We start from the raw sequence: 20,411 nt of genomic DNA, 5'->3' as shown, positions 1-20,411 counted from the left end.
CCATGGCGTCGTGTCTCTGCTCTCTCAGTAACAGAAAGTGGCCGCCTCTCTGCTGTTGCTGCCGACTCAAAGCTCACAGACTCGCTCGGCGCCTCAAACCGCCATTTTGGAGTCAGAGAACCGAGAGTCGGCAGCAGCGGGGAGAGAGACGCGAAAAAAGGGGGACACGGGGCTGAGGTGAGAGACCTCCTTGGTGGACGTTATGGCGGGGGGAAGATGGCCGGGAGGGAGAATTAAAACATGGGGGATCATTCCGTTCACCAGGCAACCGAGTCCCCCACCCGCAAGGGCACGACGCGCCGATAGAACGTTCATGCAATAGCCGTTACACCAATATCATCTTAAAACAGCCGTTTAGGCGGGGAGGAGGCGGCGGCCTTAAAGAGACAGGCCCGATATTTGAATGCTTCGTATTTATGGAGCGAGCGGCCGTTGGTGTCCAAACGGGCGTAACGTTTAAAAATGAAAAGCCACATTAGAGGAGGGGGAGTAGGGTAGGGCAGCCGTTATAAAGGCTGGATGCGTAGATAATTAAATAATTAAACTTAATTAATGAATGTGGTTAACGTAAAGCAGTAACGCTGTCACAGTGTCACGCGCACCTTGACCGTTGGCTAGCAAACGAGGCAGCCAACGGTCGTTAGCATGCAGGCTACAGCCAACGGTCGTTAGCATGCAGGCTACAACCAACGGTCGTTAGCATGCAGGCTACAACACACTGCGCCGTCCAAGGTTAGCTAGCTAGCGAGCTAGCTGGTTAGCTAGTTAGCTCGCTGGCTAGCGCTAGCCTGGAGATGCTAACAAGCTAATCATAGTAACAACGTGATACATGTTATTTACAATTAAAAAATGAGCAATAAACTCTTGTTCTTGGCTTTTAATAAGCGCCTTCCTCTCTCTCACACACACATAACACAGTTTTTTGTAATAAAATACTCATTAATTCACTTTACTCTGATTAAAGTGAATTAATGAGTATTTTATTACAAATGACACTTAAAATAAGCTCTTGTACCATGAAATTATAACTTGGGCAATGCAGTAATGCTTGGGCATTAAGTCACATTTTATATGTTGATTTCTATGTGATTGTGTCCAGTCTGACCTTTTTTAATAAACTGAATGCACTGATATTAAAATAGTGACTTTATGCAGTGTAAAGAGCTAAACAACAAGTAGAATATACACTCAGTGCATTTTTCTATTCAACATTATATCATAGACATGATAGCAAAGCATGCACAGTTTAAATGCATTGTAATGCTGCATGAGCTTTGGTTTCTTTTTTTGTTTATTTTCACATTTGTGCAGAAAATATTTAATTGTGGGAAAAAAGTTCTTGCACGAGCTCCCCATAAAAAACACTGATGTTGTCACGTGACTATGGCCTTCTTCCTTTTGTAGGAGATTTTCACAATTGTCTGATCATTAATCTTGGAATCAAGAACAATGGCATCCTTTACTGAGAAGGTGGGTCCACTGTTTATACTGTGTTCTGCTCAGTGAACTATCTGTCGCTACCACACTGCATGCACGGTCATTGGAGGAGAGCATCCTGGTATTTGGACTAAATGGACATAGTGTTACCATGACAAAATTTGAGACGTTGGCAGCAGCAGAAGCTATAAAGAGAGAATCTCCCACATCCGAGACTAGCTGAGAAAATTTGGATTGTGAAAATGAACGCAAATTTCAGCAGCTGGCTATGACACCTCTATGAATCGTTTGCAAATCCTTTAAGCTGGATACATCCAGTTCTTGCTATGTTTCTGGTGAATTACATACAACAGTAGAGCGTCCTGTGCTGCTCATTCTGACCTTGATCCATCTTTCTTTCTATCTCTTCTCTACTTTTTCTCTCTTCAGTAAAAGTTGCTGCCCTGCTGGGCAGAGGTGTCTGTGGTGCATGGCGTCAGGTCAGGGTGGCCGACTGGAGGCGGGGGCATCAGGGAGCTCTGGCCTGGCCAAACCTCTCTACCTGCAGCGCTTGGAAAGATCCCTGAGGCTGGACAGTTTCCTGCGCCAGACAGCCGCCATCTTCAACGGAGACATAACCAGGTAAAGGCTAAGTGGAGCTGGGGTTTGCATACACTTTTCAGTTTCAGTAGGTGCTGCAGTTTCAAGATGGCTCATGCTAGTAGATCGTGTCATTAGTATCTAATGTTCTACCACATAATGTCCCGCTGTCATGGATACTGTATTTAGACTACAAGCCAAATATCCAAAGAGAAGATTTAATGTTTTTATAAATAGGATGCAAAGAGTGGGCTTACAGCTACATGCTTCTCGTGTTCTAGTGATGACAGTGACGACAGCGATGGTGCACTGGAGACAGGGCTGTCCCTGGACCCCTCACTCAGTCAGCACACAGCTTTGACAGTGAAGAGTGAGTCATGTGACCAAGGGGACAGGTTGTCAGAGGGAAAGCCCCTCAATGGAGTTCTGCTGCAGGGTAAAGGTAAGATACATACAGTATAGTATTTATGTTATTCAAGTGTTACTACACATGCACAGCCACACTTGTATCATTTAACATTGGAGACATCGTCATGCACATATATGTTGTGATTTTTCATTTTTCATTTTTCACTGTAAACTCCACAGATCAAAAGGCAGATAAAACAAACCTCTACAATTTCTCCAAGCTGAAGAAGAACAGGAAATGGCTTAAGGTATTTTATGGACATATTCTCTATCGTACTATAGGTTTAAGAATTAGTAGATTACACAAATAACGAATAGATTAATAGACAGAGATGAGTGTTGATGTTGCCCCTCTTTTCACCCCCTTGTTCAGAACTTTTCACTGCTACGTTCACCTCCTTTCTCGAGCACTTTATATCTGTATGTATTCAGTACACCATCAGCTGTCTTTAACCATGTTCCTGCTCCGTCTCCTGCAGAGTATTCTGTTGAGTGACGACACCACAGACTCAGACACAGACTCGGATGACTCTGACTTCAGCTTGTCCCGGGAGGAGCTGCATGACATGCTGCGGTTACATCGCTACACCAGGCAGCATCAGAGCAAGTTCCACTCTGACCAGGAGGTACAAAAGCACACACACACACACACACACACACACACACACACACACACACACACACACATAAACACAGTGTCTGGCGATATGAATAATACCTCTGACGTATGTTTTTGTAATATCTGTCTGTGTGTATTTGTCCTACAGCTTCACCAATATCAGTACTACAGCACTGGACTCCTCTCTTCCCATGACCCCTTCTATGAGCAGCAGCGCCACCTACTGGGCCCGAAGAAGAAGAAAATCAAAGATGAAAAGAAATTCAAAGGTAAAGACAATAAAAAAGAATAACTGGGATATGTTGTTGTCGTGATTATGTGATGCCCTAGGGAGTAACGAACTAAAGTAATAATATTGGAGTGAGTTGTCACGCTTTAATATTGATCAGTCACATTCTTCTTTTTTAGCCAAATTGAAAAAGGTGAAGAAGAAGAAGAAACGAGGAGAGGGAGAGTTTCTGGATGATGGGCGTCCTTATATCACCAAGATCTTCGCAAAGTTTTCCCATGATGCTCCGCTGCCCGTGGTGAAGAAGAAGCATCTCACCATCGAGCAGCTGAACGCGCGGCGACGTAAGGTCTGGCTCACCATCGCCAAAAAGGAGATTCCCAAGGTTCGTATGCACAACCTTGATAAAAAGATGGTCACGAATTTCTAGTTTGTTTTGTTTAAATATTATTTACCTTTGTTGAAAGTCCTAATAATCCTGTTATGCCTATTTTGCAGACTTTCAAGCAGAAGACCTCTGCTAAGAACTTAGTATTGACCAATGCTAAAAAGGTATGTTAAGCGGAGACACTACTGTGTTGTTAAAATCAACTTTTTAAAAGTTGAATTGTAGATAAAGTTCAACATTTAACCTCTGTTTTGTTTTGTTTGTCCCAGTTGGCCCATCAGTGCATGAGAGAGGTTCGCCGTGCAGCTATCCAGGCCCAGAAGAACTGCAAGGAGACGTTACCCCGCGCCCGCCGCCTCACCAAGGAGATGATGCTCTACTGGAAGAAGTACGACAAAGTGGAGAAGGAGCACAGGAAGAGGGCGGAGAAGGAGGCCCTGGAGCAACGCAAGCTGGACGAAGAGATGAAAGAAGTAGGCGGAATTGAACCAGAAATACATGCATTAATATCAGTTTTGAACACTTGAAAAGGTTTTGAATTGTAAATATTTCAAATACATTACACTGAACATCTTGATTGGTGATATTAAAAGCTGTCTCTCTTTCTCTCGCAGGCCAAGCGGCAGCAGCGTAAACTGAACTTCCTCATCACCCAGACAGAGCTGTATGCTCACTTCATGGGCGGTAAAGCCAGCAGTGCAGACGGGGAAATGTCTCAGGAGGAAATTCTGAGAAAGCTGGAAGACACCGCGGGCCACAGACAGATCGACATCGGGGGAGGTGTTATGGTCAACATGGGACAGGAGGACTATGGTACGAACAGATTTGTTCATTGTTCATCATTCTGTTAATGTAGCAGACTAAGTTAGTAACTCAATTTTGAAAGTTGATGTCAGTAAATCATCTGCTCATCAAATACCCTGAAATATGTCCCATCAAATTAAATGGCAAATGGACCAGTTATCATTATATTTATTGCATCCTAAGCTAATTTCCTCTCTGTAGATCGTATGTCATGCTTTTCCCTCCCCACAGTTTAATGTGCTGTTGAGTAACGAGGATATCTGTCCATTGAAATACAAAAAAAATATCGTTTTTCAACCAACAGATCTCTTCTTACTGCCAATTACAATCCACTGTTTACTATTGATGACACTCTACAATTGTTTTTTTATTCTTAATTAGGAAGTACATGGTAATATATTCATTAATAATTGTTTTACACTGATAAATGCTTTCGTGTATCGGAAATAAAATGTGAGATTGAATTTGATTCTTTTGTTTTAAGATGATCGTAATGCCTTTTCAGATAGCGATTACTACAAGTCCCGGGCCTTGAGGAACGCCAAAGAAGCCTTCCAGATTCATCAAGAGAGAGTAAGTGGACTCGCACACACCCTCAGAGGTGCACTCATCCCACACACACACACACACACACACAAACACACACACTTTTACTGTGCTAATCTCCAAATCTCTCCCCGTAGACGCGGATGTTCGATGAGGAGGCTAAGGACAGTCGCTGCGCGTCGGTACATGCCGCCGTTGGCCCGTCCTCCGGCTGCGGGTTCGGAGAGAGCTACAGCCTCGCCAACCCGTCCATCCACGCGGGGGAAGAAATTCCTCAGCCCGACATCTTCATCGGCAAACTCAAGGGTTACCAACTCAAGGGCATGAACTGGCTGGCCAACCTCTACGAACAGGTACACGCAACCATCTCCGACATTAAGAGGCCTGTCCGGGAAGGTTTTTGTGTTTTGAATTCTTTGCAATATTTTCTCTTAACAAAAAACAGCTTTATACTAATGTTTTCTGGAGAGTATGTTCATAATATGCTAGTAGAATAACCTTGAATTATCTGCACTCATATGGTGTGAAACCACTAACGTAACAGATAAGTTGCATGTGTCCTTTTTGGTCACCAGATGTTCTGCATAAATGTTCTTTTTTCGTATTTCTAAATCTATTATAACAGTTTTGATGTTTTTTTCTGTTTTTATATTCATTGCAGGTTTTTTTGGGGGGGGCATTCAAATGATTCCCTATCGGTATATGCATATTTAGACACGCTGAATGCTTTATTTCCTCCTTTGCTTTCCTTTCTCTCTCTCTGCAGGGAATCAATGGAATCCTGGCAGATGAGATGGGACTCGGGAAGACGGTGCAGAGTATCGCCCTGTTGGCTCACTTAGCAGAGGTGAGAGGGAGCACCGGGCCAAAGGCTTTCATTCATCGTACGCTTTCAAAACAGCTTTGTGGAATATTCAATTGTCTCTGCTGTTGTCGCCGATTTTACGGAAAACATCACACATCCAGCTCCTTCGTGCACCTGCATCCTTTTAAAGAGTCCCTTGTTTTCTGGCTCTGAATTTCATTGACTTATTTCATTGTTGTGAACAGCTGATTTGCCAACTCTTTTGATCGTTTGGTCTCAGTACACCGAAAGGAGAAAAAGTGGAATTTATGGGAAATGTGTGCTTTACAGTGTCGATCAATCGCTGACAGGAAAATGCATGCTGTGTTCCTCCAGGGTTTCCTGTTATTGGGGTTACACACACACACACACACACACACACACACACACACACACACACACACACACACACACACACACACACACACAAAGACCACCTGCAGTGACAGCTGACGACTTATTCTCTTGTCTTGTTCCTGCACAGAGAGACAACATCTGGGGTCCATTCCTGATCATCTCTCCTGCATCCACGCTCAACAACTGGCACCAGGAGTTCACCCGCTTTGTGCCCAAATTCAAGGTGAGAATTCCTCCACGCTGCCGAGTGAGCGCGCCGGCGGAAACACCTGCAGAAAAACACACATCCGCAGGAATCCTGGCACCCTCATTTTCACTTTTTTCTTTTGTTGTTTACACTCAAGTGCTGCGTTGCTCTTGTTAGAAATTCTGTCTTTAATCTGAGAAATGTTGAGGATAAGAGGCTCTAAGCTGCAAGCATATCTATAACCATCCACTAGGGGGCAGTGTTGCACTAGGACTTTGGTAACACTGCTGGTAACTCATGACTCCAAAGCTTTTAACACTTTGATTGTTGAGTGACTGCACTTGTAAAATCTTTGTGCACGTCTTAACTGGCCCCCGACTGGCTGTGTTCATTCTTGAATGTAAAAAAACCCCAATTTATCAAACACATCAATGTGTCAGCGATTCTTAAATGCACAAACACACACACTCACCATTATATGAAGAGCTCTTTACTGTGCTCAACACTCAACTTTGCCCAATTTTTCACCGCAAGTTTGAAAAAATACATCAATTGCAGTCTGTTTTGCTAATGAGGTGTGAAAAGACCCCATTACACAATTTGGAGATAAGCTTCCTGAACACTCAAAGCAAGACTGACTGCAAACAATGGAATACCAGCGTGTGTTGAATGATGTAATGATGTGTAAATCCTTTCACATCGCATTCTGCATCAACAACTCAGCGGCCGACGCTGTGATTCATACATGATGCTTTGCCTGAATGTTTCCCCAGGGAACATCGCTGAGGTTGTTTCCATTACATTGCTACTTACAAATGTTTGCGCTTTAGGAAAAGCGCCGTATGAATGTAGTGGAGAGTATGTGAGTGTCCTGACAGTCTGATTCACTTTTTCCTCGTGTTTTAACCTAACTGATTTTTTTTTTCCATCAGGTGTTGCCATACTGGGGGAATCCACATGATCGTAAGGTGATTCGGAAATTTTGGAGCCAGGTAAGGAACCGATGAAGAGAATGAGCATGGAGTTGTGGAGATACAATGCTATGCTTTTATTGTATTTTCTCTATAAATGATGTTCTTTCACTCTTCTAGTCTTTTAATCCCCGTCTCTTCATATGTATGTCTTTTATTTTAACAGAAAACCCTTTACACTCAAAATGCGCCGTTCCATGTGGTGATCACGAGCTACCAGCTGGTGGTCCAGGACGTGAAGTACTTTCAGAGGGTCAAGTGGCAGTACATGGTTCTGGATGAGGCCCAGGCACTGAAAAGCAGCACCAGGTAAAAAAAAAAATAGCAAGTTCATCATTTAATACTTTATTCCCAAAACACATCGCAGGTGTTCAGGTGTGTTAAAATATGCTGATACTCAATACAATAATTATTATACATGATCATCATGTTGGTACTTTTCAGAGTTTAAAGGACCATACTGCTGTATTTACGTGTTTCAGCCCACTTTGTTTCTGTTTTCAAAAGAAAACAGGAAAGGTTTTGTAGAGTGATACATTTTTCCTGCCCCAGATTCAGCCACTAGTTCTAGCAGATACCGTCCAGAATACTTTCTTTCCTATACTTACTTTCTGTAGTTTTGTAGTGCTTCACTAACTACACAGAAAAAACATAGTCATATATAATAACATGGTGAGTTTCAAGATTGTCAGTGCTAACAGGGGTTCCTTTAAAGAGTTTTGATATGTAATAAATTGGCCAGAACATGCAGAGCAGCAGCGACTGGCTAAACTCTTAAAAAAAAATCAAAAATGTAGTCTATAAATGAGAAACATAAACTCGTGTTCCACACTTTTAGTAATTGCTGTGATTACAGATCTGTTCCCCCCTGTGTTTTTTCAGTGTTCGGTGGAAAATCCTTCTGCAGTTCCAGTGTCGAAACAGGCTGCTGCTCACCGGGACGCCCATCCAGAACACAATGGCTGAGGTGTGTGTGTGTGTGTGTGTTTGTGTTTGTGTTTGTGTTCATGTTCATGTGAGACCTTGTGAGAAAGACGGAACTGTTGACGGTGTGTTATTACTGTCCCTCAGCTGTGGGCCCTGCTGCACTTCATCATGCCTACATTGTTTGATTCCCATGAAGAGTTCAACGAGTGGTTCTCCAAGGACATCGAGAGCCACGCTGAAAACAAGTCTGCCATCGACGAGAGTGAGTACAAAACAATGTTCCTCACTGCTGCTTGTTCAAGTTTTTACATTTTTTTATTATATTTTCCAGCTCATATGTACGGATGTTCTATTATTTGCGTGCCAACATTGAACTCTTAATCTCTGCTCAGCGCTGCGTGTAATCTGCTCCACAGCTTCACACCATTGTTCGATGTTTGTGTTTCAGACCAACTTTCCAGACTGCACATGATCCTCAAGCCTTTCATGCTGCGCAGAATCAAGAAGGATGTTGAGAACGAGCTCTCAGACAAGGTAGGGGAGCGAACTCCGTTTGCAGAAAACTAGCTTCTGGTCCAGAGTTGCTAATTTTTTGGGACATTTATGCCATAGCATTAGCTCTGTTTTCAAAATGACAAAAACATGTGGAAAAATAGTGATTCAGGTTTTCCAGGAAGATTCTGGCATATGATTGGACGAAATTACGTTACAATGTATTTTTTTCAATCCCCCATCCGTCTCCCCCGTTCATCTCACTGACACAGAACGTGTTGTAATAAGACTGTGAGCGCTGCTTGTGCTGGCAGAACATCTTGACAGATGTTGGACTCTGGGTCTCTTGCTGTCACACAAAGCACACACACACACACGCTCTTACGCTGTGGGAGCCTCGATACACTGAGTCAGAAGAATGGAGTTCGCCGCTCCCCCACATCTGTCTTTTTCACTTTTCCTTCGTACCCACATGCAGCTCTGCCAGCCCACTTCCTCCTCCTCTTCTTCTCCACTTGTTGCTTTTCTCCGGTTTTGTCAGCGCGCCGAAGCGAATAGGAACTACTTGAGTTCACTCGTGGCACATCGTTGGGTTTATAGGGTTTGTTGACGCTCCGCTTCACCTCTTTCATCAAAGCATGACACCAGATAAAACCAGAGATTTTGATGTGTGGGTCGAGCTGGGCATGAGGTCTGCACCCATAAAGAAGTAGCCCTTATGAAAAGAGAATATTTTGCGTTCAGATGGAGAGATAATATAGCAGTAATGCTGAATAATTTGTCTTTCCTGTAGCCACATGTTTTATATGCAGACAACTCTTACTTTGTAACTCAATCTTTTTACCAACCAGGTCCAGCTGAGAATATTTTCATTCACTGCTGTCATAAAACACAGATTCCTTTTGTTCCTTCAAGAAAAACATAGACTCGACTATTTACAAAGTCATTGGCCCAAAAAATTGATTTTTATGTTCTAATCATTCAGAAGTGGAAACATAAAAGTAGTAAGGATGTGAAATCCTACGGTGCATTCAGGAACTTCCCAATTTATCTCTATTTCTCAAGAAACAAGATAGCAGTGATGATGATGCCTTAATAGCTTAGTTTGAATTCCTCCCTCTTTTTGCTTCCAAAAAGCAGGTCTGTGTATATCCATCTGAATGCTAATCGGTTTAAGACTTTTTTTCACACTCTTACTCTTCTCTCCCTACACAGATCGAGATCCTGACCTACTGCCAGCTGACTTCCCGGCAGAGGCTGCTCTACCAGGCTCTGAGGAACAAGATCTCCATCGAGGATCTGCTGCAGTCCTCCATGGGCACGTCGCAGCAGTCCCACAACACCACCTCCTCCCTCATGAACCTGGTCATGCAGTTCAGGAAGGTACGAGCTGCAGCCTCTGCTTTCTGGTCGCCAGTGCAAAAAACAGAATAAAGTACAGCTAGACGAGTACGGCTATAAAGCGTGATGGTTATTTAATCAGACGCTGCAGTCTCAATGATGGATTACTTTTATTAGTCCAAATGATTTGAGGATCATTTGAAGTATCATGTTATCAAAACTCAGATTTTCTTTTTTCTCCAGTGGATTTTCAAAGGATGTTCCAAAAGTAATAATGGCACTATATTTTATGAGTGGAAATAAAATTTGAGATGTACAATTGAATAACGAATTGGCAGAACAAGCACAAGCATGAGTAGTGCTGATGTCTTTTTTTCCTTCAAGATACACTGACTGTGTTTGGTTATGTGTGTAGGTGTGTAACCACCCTGACCTGTTTGAGCGCCAGGAGACTCGCTCTCCTTTCCACATGTCCCTGAAGCCCTTCACCATGTCAAAGTTCCTCTTCCGTCACGGCCTCATCCACGCACACAACCAGGCCAGAAACAAGTAAGTTTGTCCACACACATACAGCAGACAGACGCACTTGATCTTGACAAGTATGCCCCCCGAAATCCAATGAAAACCGGTCTATCAAAAATTCTACAAGCGTTGTTTTTAATAGTGTTTGGTATATATTTTTAATTTCTGCATAAATCACTTTTAAATATTTACTTTATCTAAACGAGTCTTTGTTGTTGTACATATTTGCTGATCCCATCTATAGCTATTAATACTCGTTGTGGGTCAGACTGGAATCCGATAATCAACCCAAATTCAGTCTCTTTTTTGGGCTTTTCTCACTTTCAGTGGTGTAACTAGATCCGTCTCTACTTCCTCCTCAGATTACTTCAAGTGCTGTTGTCTCCCTTCTCCCCAAATCACATCCAGCAGTCTCTTTTTCACAGAAAAGGTGAGCACATATTGAGCTTTGAATTCAGATTTGATTAGAACCAGGAGTTTCAAACCTCAGTTTCACCCCAGTGCCTCCCTTCTCCTCCTTCCTCTTCACTATTACGTCCTTACTTCCTATTCTCCTTGTTAGTTATCTAGATATATGTACTTATTTATTTATTTATTGCTTTTGTTTGGTCTCATACTCTTCTTTCTTTGTTCTGTTTTTTACCGCTTCCAGGTGATGACAAAGGAAGCTGTTTCTCCTTCCTGCGCTTCATCGACGTGTCACCGGCTGAGATGTCCAATCTCATGCTGCAAGGCACCTTAGCAAGGTAAGCTTTGAGTATCCAGCTTCATGTCTGTTAGATGATTAATAATAGATTCTTTATATAGCAATTCTATGGAAATTATTTTTGTAATTACATTTTTTTTTCTCTCCCGCCTCCTGCTACTTTCTTTCACAGATGGTTAGCTCTTTTTCTGTCCCTCAAAGCCTCATATCGGCTCCACCATCAGCGCCTCTTCGGCCCTGAAGGAGAGGGCCAGGAGGAAGCCGGAGACTCGCAGGGGGAGAGTGGGAGGTTACAGCCCAGGAGTAAGTGTCTGTCTCACAAGGACCTAATTCTGTGGCTGAACAGACCCACCAACTTCCCAAACATGCAAACCAGCCCTGTCATACAGGTGAGAAAGCTACAAGACACACACACACACACACAGTCTATACAAGAACCTTTTTAAATAGCCGTCTGCAGTGCTTGTGGGTGTATGACAGACAGGAGAAACTGCAGCAGTGAGACATGTGCTGCTGACGAGGCTGAAATGTCCCCCAGAGCATCAGCTTGTGTTTGACCACACAGCTTGCTCTCTGCCCCGGGCTTCTTGTCCGTCCTCTGGGATCCAGTGTGGAACCCAATCCCTCTGTAGCCCCGTGACCCAGTAACACTGTCCTCCCTCTATATGTCTCCAGGGCATGTGCAGCAGGCCAGTGTCTATCTTTACTTCTACTGTCACAGAGCACAGTCACATTTCCAAAATTTAAAAGATGGAACCCATTCAGTTTTTTTATGCTTTTTAGTTTTGCAAAGTTAGTAGGATGCGATAAGAAAACAGTTTTGTCTGACCGCCGTTCTTTCACAACCTCAGAGGCTTTAACGCTCAAAGGAAAGCTGGTAACAAGGACATGGCTGGTCTTAACAGAAGTTGGAAATATGGATAAGTTAAATGGTAGCTGTCATGTTACACTTTATGGTTATGAATGAGTGGTATATTGCAGTCTGTAACGTTTGTCAGTTCCGTAACTCAGGATAAATGTAGCCCACCACAGTTCTTTTCAACTTCACTCAAATGCTTTTCATATGTGTTGGATTTTGCAGGCTCAGAACCACAGGGGTTACATTGAGACGGCCCCATATTTTGTAATATTTGGCAATATTGAAATCTAATTGGTTGGTGGGAAAGAGACAGCACACAAAGCAAAAGTGCCAGTTCAAATACACAGACCACCACCAAAGACTGTGAGCAGCTGCAGCCTGGCAGATACACTGCAAAGTTCGCTGTGTTTGAGTCATTGTTCTAAGCTAGAATAAAGCATTAAAAACACATCCCATCGAATCTTTCACCCAGTGGACAGATAAGTATCCGATTACCATCCTCCACCAGTTTGAACTTAACTTGTTGGGTGGAAAATGCTGTGGGGGTAATTCCATCCTCCTCTTCCTCTCTTGGCTTCACCACACGGAGTCATGCAGCTGCCTAGCATCTTAGGTTCCCCCCCAGAGCGGCTTAAGGAATGAAAGAGCAGAAAAAAACCCGGAAAAAAAGCTAGTTCAAAAGTGAACAGAAAAGAGAAAAACTTATAAAACACCTGGAGAGCTAATACTGTATCGTCCATGCTGACCCCCAGACTCCTGCTTAAGCTTCTTCGTTTTTTCTTTTTGAAGCCGTGTGTAGCTGGCACCGACTGCCTCTTCTCTCTGCTTGGCTCACCTCTCTCTGGCTGTGGACTAGACTGTGTGGTCAGTGTTGCTTTCGGCTTCCCTGCTGCTCCTGTTGAGAATCTGAGAGAACCGGGCAACTCTGAAAGCCTCCTCAACACGTTTTTACTCATATAGCTTTTTGGGGCTTCAAATGGTCTCTGTGTCCTTCTGAATCAATCTCAATGTAAAAAGGCTTCTTTTAAAACCTTTTTTTTTTTTTTTTTTTTACAGTTAGATTATATTCTTTCATGCAGTCTATCAATCATGCATCTTAAAACAACAATACGTGACCACAGTAGATCAGTCAAACGCACTGGCAACATAGTTTCTAACTTTTCTCCTCTTATGCAGAATAAAAAATCTGTTTTTTTGTGAAGAATCCTCCTCCTCTTCGTCCAAAGTGGTGAAAACAAATGTAAAACACTAATGACCTATTTCGGGCACGCTTTGTCTTCAGAAACCAGTATCTGCTTTGGTGTATTTATGTTGTAAAGAATCATATTTTGTGTATGCTGGAGATGACCTGAGCCTTTAGGATGTCATTCTATAAACTCTTCCATTAGATGGCACTGTGGATCCACCATTCACAGCACAGAGACCGCAACATATCCATAACTCCTATAACACCTACCACAGCATTACAAACATAAATTATTCATCATTATGTCTTTGCTTAAAATGCATGTATAATGTATGTGTGTGCAGGAAAAAGATTACACGATCAGCCGTGCTGGTAATCCTGTGACATACTCAACTGAAATCATATAAGCTGCATAATCATAGATTTAACATAACATTTTAAGCACTTAGTTGACACTTTATATAATGTTTCAGGCATGAAGCCAATGAAGCATAAATACCATCAGAGCAGTTAATAGAAAAACACGAGCGCCGCGCTAAGTAATCTCTGTAGCTAAATGTTTGTTTACTCTGTTTTGCAGCACTTTTGCTTCCTATTTTTTTCTATGTTTTCTATAATTTGCAGACACTGTTTTCTTTAATTGCCCACTTTGCCATAAATCAAAGCAGGAATTAGTTCAGCAGGAGGTGTAAAATCGATTGTGGTGTTTTTGTAAATGAAAAGTTTTGGCCTTAATGAAACAGGGTAGTAATATGTGTGTGTGTGTGTGTGTGTGTTTGTTTCAGGACCTGGTGTTCACAGCCTTAAGACCCGGCATGATGGGACACACAGATGTGAAGATCCACAGTCGAAACTATTCCACCACCACGCTGCGGCCCTGTCAGCTAACCCTACCACCCAAGTTCCTGCTAGCTGCCACGCCCAGGGTGTGTGTTGTGTGTGTGTGTGTGTGTGTGTGTGTGTGTGTGTGTGTGTGTGTGTGTGAGCAGCAAGTGGCCCAATAAAGGCACTCTTGCATGTCCTCTTGTGTGTTCGTTTGGACATTCTGTGTGTGTGTCTGCTGACCCGTGCAAGACATACAAGCATTTGGGTGGTCGTGCAAAGGGAAGAGGGAAGCGCTGTGCACATTGTATTTTGTAGGCTCTCAACAATGAGCACCTCTTATCTGTGAAATGTGTGTGTGTGTGTGTGTGTGTGTGTGTGTGTGTGTGTGTGTGTGTGTGTGTGTGTGTGTGTGTGTGTGTGTGTGTGTGTGTGTGTGTGTGTGTGTGTGTGTGTTGACTGTGTGTGGTTGGGCTGTGGGGGCCACCGCTGTGGCTTCCAGCTGCATTTAAAACAAACAGAGACTCTTCTTGCTCAGGTTGTTAACCAGTAGTCAAGCTTCCTTTTGCCCCCCTCCTACACACACACACACACACACACACACACACACACACACACACACACACACACACACAGAACCTGCTGATTCAGTGAAATCTGCCTTCATGCAGTGCTTTTCCCTCTATCTCTGCACAGGTTTAAATCTAGGTGGTAAAGATATGAAATACAAACAGAATCAAATGTTTTGACAAAAAATATATATATATATTACAAAGGAAAATTATTAACATACATGCTTGCAACACATTATCCTAAAATCTCCATTCTCTCCACCCCACCATATTTTCTTTTGTTTCATATGTAGACAAAACCTCATCTTTTCTTTATTTGGTTTCCTAGGTGACAGCAGTTCCCATGGAGCGTTATTGTGACGACCGCAGTGCAGAGTACGAGTGGCGGGTGACACGCAGCGGAGGGGGCGCCGTCTTCAAACAGTGTTTCCTCTACGGCTCCCCGGAACTTGCCTCAGACTGGCTCGCGAGGTCCAACGCTTTCCACCCACAATGCCCCGGGGGTGTGATGGCCCTCTACCCGCGGCACGGATGGTCCTACATTCGGATACCTGGTAAGGACTTTTTGTGTTTGTGTGTTATGTAATGTTGTTGCTTCACTTAGAGCTTGAGTTCCTGCCGTGGTGTTTTTCATCGGACAGGTGTGCAGCTGTGATGTAGCTCGCCATGGCTAAGTTGATGCTGGGAATCAGTAAATGACTACCTTAAAGGGGCCCTATTATGCTTTTCCACTTTTTCCCTCTCCTTTAGTGTGTTATATATATTTCTGTACATGTAAAAGGTCTGTAGAGTGTAAAACCTGAAGTCCACGCCTAAAAGGAGTTACCCTCCCCCTCAGAAGCTCCTGAGCTCCTGAAACGGCTCCATTGAATTCTCTCCTTCACTTCAGTAACTTTATGAGGTCATAATGTTACGGAAGTGACATAAAACTCCTTCAGGCTAGTTTGGCCCTCAAACAACAAAAGAGAGAGACGGAGGAAGAGTTTTTTGAACTGTGAAATGTTGACCAATCACAACAGAGCGGGCTAGCTGACCAATCAGAGCAGACTTTGCTTTCTGGAGGGAGGAGCAAGCGCTACAACAGAGCATTTCAGAGAGAGGGTAAGAAGAGATGCTGCAGGACAGCCAGGATGAGAAAAACAAGGAGGATTATGAGCATTAATACATGTAAACATGTTGTAACTGTAACTTGAGATAAAAATATGCACCCGGAAAATAGCATAATAAGGCCTGTTTAAGGCCGAAGTAAATAAAGCAATTTTTGCCAGTTAGTCCGTAGCAGCACGCTGCATTGCTGTGAGGAAAAAACAGTGACTTGGCAAAACTTTGTGGAAAGTGTGTCAAAAATACAAATGATGCTCGCTGTCAAGTGTTTTCTCAGCTCATAAATTCACCTATAGTAGCCCAGAGTTACTACCTTTGAGCAGTTTTTTAACTGACAGTTTTAACAAATGCTGGAAATCCAGTTTTTGAATGAAGGGTGAACTGGGGCCCGTGGGAGAATCGACAGAGGCCACCCCAGGGTCAGCGGGGCTAATCCGGGCACATCTCCTTCATCCGTCTCCACCCGTCAGTCCCCCAGACAGCCGATCCCTCACAATCTAACGGAACTGCTGAGATAAAGGGGGCTTCGGCAGGAGTTCACTAGAATTAACGCGTACCGGCCGATTTCCATTCAGGTGCGAACACAGGGCCGTGTGTGCGTACGTGTGCTCGCAGGCGAGTTTATCAGCAGAGCTCGGCTTTCCCAGAGTCGAGGGTCAGCCGGAGCAGAGTGGGAGCTGATTTGCTGCCAGGGCTCAGATGACTGATGGATGTCCAGGGTGAGAGAGGCCATTACGGCTTTACAGACAACACTTCCCTTCTCACTGACCCCGCTCTACGTCTGATAAACTGTCTCTGTCATGGATTATGATGACTGCTATTTTTTTGGGGGGGCAACATACGGTTCCTGGAACAGAAAATGGATGTGTGTGTGTGTGTCTCCTTTTTATGTTTGTTTGATAAGCCTTGCAACACATTCATTTTGTCTGTTTTTGACCTAAACATCCCACTCTCTCACAGATTTGCAAAAGTAATGCAACGTAATGCTTCTTTTTTTTTTTTTTTCTTTCTTTCTTTCTTCTACCCATCTGTGTATACATGTGCTCGTGAGAGTGTTTGTGTGTAAAAGTGAGAAACAAAACAAGTGTTTGTGTGTCTGTGTGAGAACGGTCTTGAAAGCTCTTGTGAAGTTATACGGAGGCAGACAAAGCGAGGAAGTTTAGCTGCTGGTCATTGTTCAAGTGCTTAGTTAGGTAACACTAATAGATGGTGTGTGTGTGTGTGTGTGTGTGTGTGTGTGTGTGTGTGTGTGTGTGTGTGTGTGTGTGTGTGTGTGTGTGTGTGTGTGTGTGTGTGTGTGTGTGTGTGTGTGTGTACCATCGGGTCCATTCAGGGAATTGTGCAGCACTCACACGGGGCCCTGAGGTGTCTCTCACCTCTCCCCACACACTCTCCCACGCTCGGGGCCTCGTCGCCTTTTCTTCTCACAAGCCTCACCTCCGTCTCTCCCCGCTAACAGACAGGACCGGGCGCTGATCTGAAATCAGTAGCTCTCATTCCGTCTGGTCTCCCACTTCTTTCTCAGCCTCGGTAGGAAGGAAGTGACCCAACACTCCGGCACCCGTCCTCCGCCGAAACACATTGTTGCCACATCAAGGCCCAGATATGTACAGTAGCCCGGCTGAAGGTTCCCACCCTCCCTCTCCTCCTCACTCCCAGCCCCACACCTTTTTTAGAACAAATGGCAGAGCCGAATAACTGTTTGTTTTGAGCGCCATGGCGTGAGTACGGCTGCCCACTGATATCGACGGAGGAATCTAATCAGAGGATTAAGAATCGGGGCCGTGGAGGAGGAAAAAACAGTTGAGGCTGGAATGTCTTGGATGATCTCAGATTTATTTGTTTTTGATGTTATTGTGATGGCAAGAATTCCCCTGGAGGAAAGATATTTGTCAGCATTAAAAGAATAAACTATCTCCTCTATGCTGATAATATTAATATGGACAATTATGTGCATCTGATCACAGAGAGAGCGAGATGCATGCAGGGTAGTATCAGCCATGAATTGAACCAGTCTGTGCCACCAGAAGAGGTTTTGACTATAATCACAGAGGCATTCCAGACTTGTTGACTTCGCTAAATTGCTGCAGTTCGGCGGTCGTCTCTCTTTCACTCTCCGGAAAACTTCACATGTGGACAAATTTCATGTCGAGAAAAATGTTATGAGTCAGGTTAAAGATTAGTTTGGAAAAGGGAAATTGTAGGATTATTTGCAGAACATTCCTGTGTGACACGGAAATAACCTTCCTCGCTGTCCGTGTGGCCCCTGCGTCGCTCTCAGTAATTAGAAGGGACCGTTTCCACAAAATGACAGCCTGCTCACTATAGCGCCCACTGTTGCCTCTCTTTTCTACCCTTTTGTTGTGAGCTGGAAATTGACAGTTTCCGCTTGGGGAGGAGGGTATGTGTGTGAAGGAGCGGGTAAAGGACTTTATTTATGTGCGTCTTGTTGTGCAACTTGTTTTTTACTGACTGCATCTATCAGACTATGAGAGAGAGAGAGAGAGAGAGAGAGAGAGAGAGGCCCGTCAGGTCTGGCCTGAACCCGACAGCCAACATCAGGCTGTGGGAAATCCAGTTCTGCCTTCCTGTCCCTTCAAAGAAACTCCGCTCTCCAGCAAAATGGCAGGAAGCTTTCCCCCCGGCCGTCCGATAGACAGGCACAGAGCAACACAGACGGCCGGCCTCAACCACACTTCACCGTCTGACTCTGCCCCCTCTCAATGTGCATTAAACTGGCACCGGTTACCGTCTGTGGAATTTGAGCTTTTTCTTTTTGGCAGCAGACGAAAAAAAACTAAAAACATCTAGCCAAGTTTGTAAAAGGATAGAGATGTTTTGCTTTTCCCAGTCCAATTTATGACTACTAATGTGTCCCGCAAGATGGAAAAGCGTGTTCACTGATTCTTTAGAAACTTCACTCCCAAAGTAGACTGAAGGGGGCGACATTAGCCACATTATACCCTATGTGTACCTATGAATCCTAGTGGTATCTCTCTCCGTCTCTTAGCCATCTAGCTTTTCATCTGCGGTGTGTGTCGAGTCAGCGCGGGCCAAGCGTAACTAGCGGTAATCCATCTTAATGACAGAGTTCACAGTGGGCTGCTGTGGTCGGATTGCCCCGCGACTGTCTGTCTCTTCCCCTGCTTAACGACTCCTGGAGAACCAAGAGAAGGGCTCCCCCCTTGCATGTTTGAGGGGAGACAGTGATGCATTAACAAACATCTTCCATATATATATATATATATATATATATATATATATATATATACACTCGGATATATATACAGAAAACAGTCCTTTCTGTCACAAGTGGTTCCACAGACTCATTTGGGGGCTTTTCAGGAATGCGTGTTTGTCATTTGGCTCTTCTCCAGATACATTTGCTCAAGTTGCAGACACATGTTTTCATGTTTAGCGTCTGCAATGCTTCACCGAGCCCTAACAAGAAGCTTAAACTCTTCCTGCTTTCTGTCAGCCCCTTTACTCCCCGCATCCCCGAAAAACCGTTCCCCGCTGGCATCTGGCTCTTAGCTTTCCTGACGCTGTAAGCTGCGAGGCAAAATTAAGTTTGAGTCTCGATTTTTGTCAATACGTGCAGAGGCAGCGAAGTAGTGTCGGGCTAATATTTCCATCATCAGCGGTGCTGAACAAGTGTTGCCCATTGACTTATTGATTGCACAGTGTAATGTGTCATTATACAGTGAGGGGCCTGCCGCTCCATTCGATCGCCCATTCGACCTGCTCCGTGGCCCCCCATCTGTCTCTCTTTCTCACATAACCATCCATCTATCTTCTTTCATCAGCGCTTGACTTTTCTCTTTTTTCTTTTTCTTCCATTCTGTAATCTCGCTGCTGTTCGTCTCCTCCTTTTACGATCCGCATCTGGTCCGCCCTTCCCTCTCTAGTTTTTGGGGCGGCTCTGCTCTTGGCTTCGGCAGCAGAAGCAGAGGGGACAGGACAGGACAGGACAGGACAGCACAGGACAGGACAGGACAGGACAGGACAGGACAGGACAGGACAGGACAGAAGACTGTTGCGGCGTATATTAATGAAATTAGCACCGTAGTTGGTTTGGGAGTATCAGGCGCCAGGCACCAGGGCTTGGCCGGGGTTAATTAGCTGGCAGCAGGCCTCTAATTGGGTCAGGACCGTGTCAGGCCCCTGGCTCTGGCCCTACAGGGATTGGATTACACTGTCGGGGGACAGACAGCAGGGGGGAGGGAGAGAGAGGGTGTATAGGGGGGTAGTTTTGTAGTAGCGGAGGAGGGAAGAATCGAGAGGGAGCTGGAGGGTGCAGTGGATGTAGTAGAGAGGTTGGTGGGGGTGGAGAGGAAGGGACAGGGGAGTGTAGCTTAATCTGCCAGCAGGAGGTAAGGATGGGAGGAGGAGACGAGGGAGGGCCGGCCGGGTGAATGCCGCTGTTAGACTGGATTGGATTTAGGCGGGTGGAGAAGGGGGAGAGGGGGAGAGAGGGGGTGCTATGAAAGGGGGGGGGGGGGGCAGGGCAG

General features: G+C 44.4%; 1 protein-coding gene across 5 annotated transcripts in view; it reads left to right on the top strand.

Moving 5' to 3' along the window:
- The first annotated feature begins 49 nt into the window (after positions 1–49).
- Positions 50–20,411, top strand: part of ino80 (INO80 complex ATPase subunit) — a 36,482-nt gene continuing 16,120 nt past the window's right edge. For 2 of the 5 annotated variants that reach the window (XM_054618673.1, XM_054618672.1), the window contains exons 1-27: positions 50–177; positions 1,405–1,470; positions 1,867–2,058; positions 2,298–2,458; positions 2,605–2,672; positions 2,904–3,050; positions 3,192–3,312; positions 3,452–3,657; positions 3,771–3,824; positions 3,930–4,133; positions 4,275–4,473; positions 4,949–5,037; positions 5,148–5,363; positions 5,777–5,857; positions 6,339–6,434; positions 7,331–7,390; positions 7,536–7,678; positions 8,252–8,336; positions 8,441–8,558; positions 8,745–8,830; positions 10,004–10,171; positions 10,545–10,678; positions 11,014–11,081; positions 11,304–11,397; positions 11,530–11,746; positions 14,188–14,328; positions 15,125–15,350. In XM_054618673.1, the coding sequence (XP_054474648.1) occupies positions 1,907–2,058; positions 2,298–2,458; positions 2,605–2,672; positions 2,904–3,050; positions 3,192–3,312; positions 3,452–3,657; positions 3,771–3,824; positions 3,930–4,133; positions 4,275–4,473; positions 4,949–5,037; positions 5,148–5,363; positions 5,777–5,857; positions 6,339–6,434; positions 7,331–7,390; positions 7,536–7,678; positions 8,252–8,336; positions 8,441–8,558; positions 8,745–8,830; positions 10,004–10,171; positions 10,545–10,678; positions 11,014–11,081; positions 11,304–11,397; positions 11,530–11,746; positions 14,188–14,328; positions 15,125–15,350 (3,334 nt within the window). In that variant the 5' untranslated portion in view covers positions 50–177; positions 1,405–1,470; positions 1,867–1,906. The remainder of the gene's footprint in view (positions 178–1,404; positions 1,471–1,866; positions 2,059–2,297; positions 2,459–2,604; positions 2,673–2,903; positions 3,051–3,191; positions 3,313–3,451; positions 3,658–3,770; positions 3,825–3,929; positions 4,134–4,274; positions 4,474–4,948; positions 5,038–5,147; positions 5,364–5,776; positions 5,858–6,338; positions 6,435–7,330; positions 7,391–7,535; positions 7,679–8,251; positions 8,337–8,440; positions 8,559–8,744; positions 8,831–10,003; positions 10,172–10,544; positions 10,679–11,013; positions 11,082–11,303; positions 11,398–11,529; positions 11,747–14,187; positions 14,329–15,124; positions 15,351–20,411) is intronic. The other 3 variants (XM_054618674.1, XM_054618670.1, XM_054618671.1) reach the window with 3 other exon arrangements.

This window comes from Anoplopoma fimbria, chromosome 18 (assembly GCF_027596085.1).
Source record: "Anoplopoma fimbria isolate UVic2021 breed Golden Eagle Sablefish chromosome 18, Afim_UVic_2022, whole genome shotgun sequence".
Taxonomy (NCBI): domain Eukaryota; kingdom Metazoa; phylum Chordata; class Actinopteri; order Perciformes; family Anoplopomatidae; genus Anoplopoma; species Anoplopoma fimbria.
This window is presented reverse-complemented; position numbering and strand designations above follow the sequence as displayed.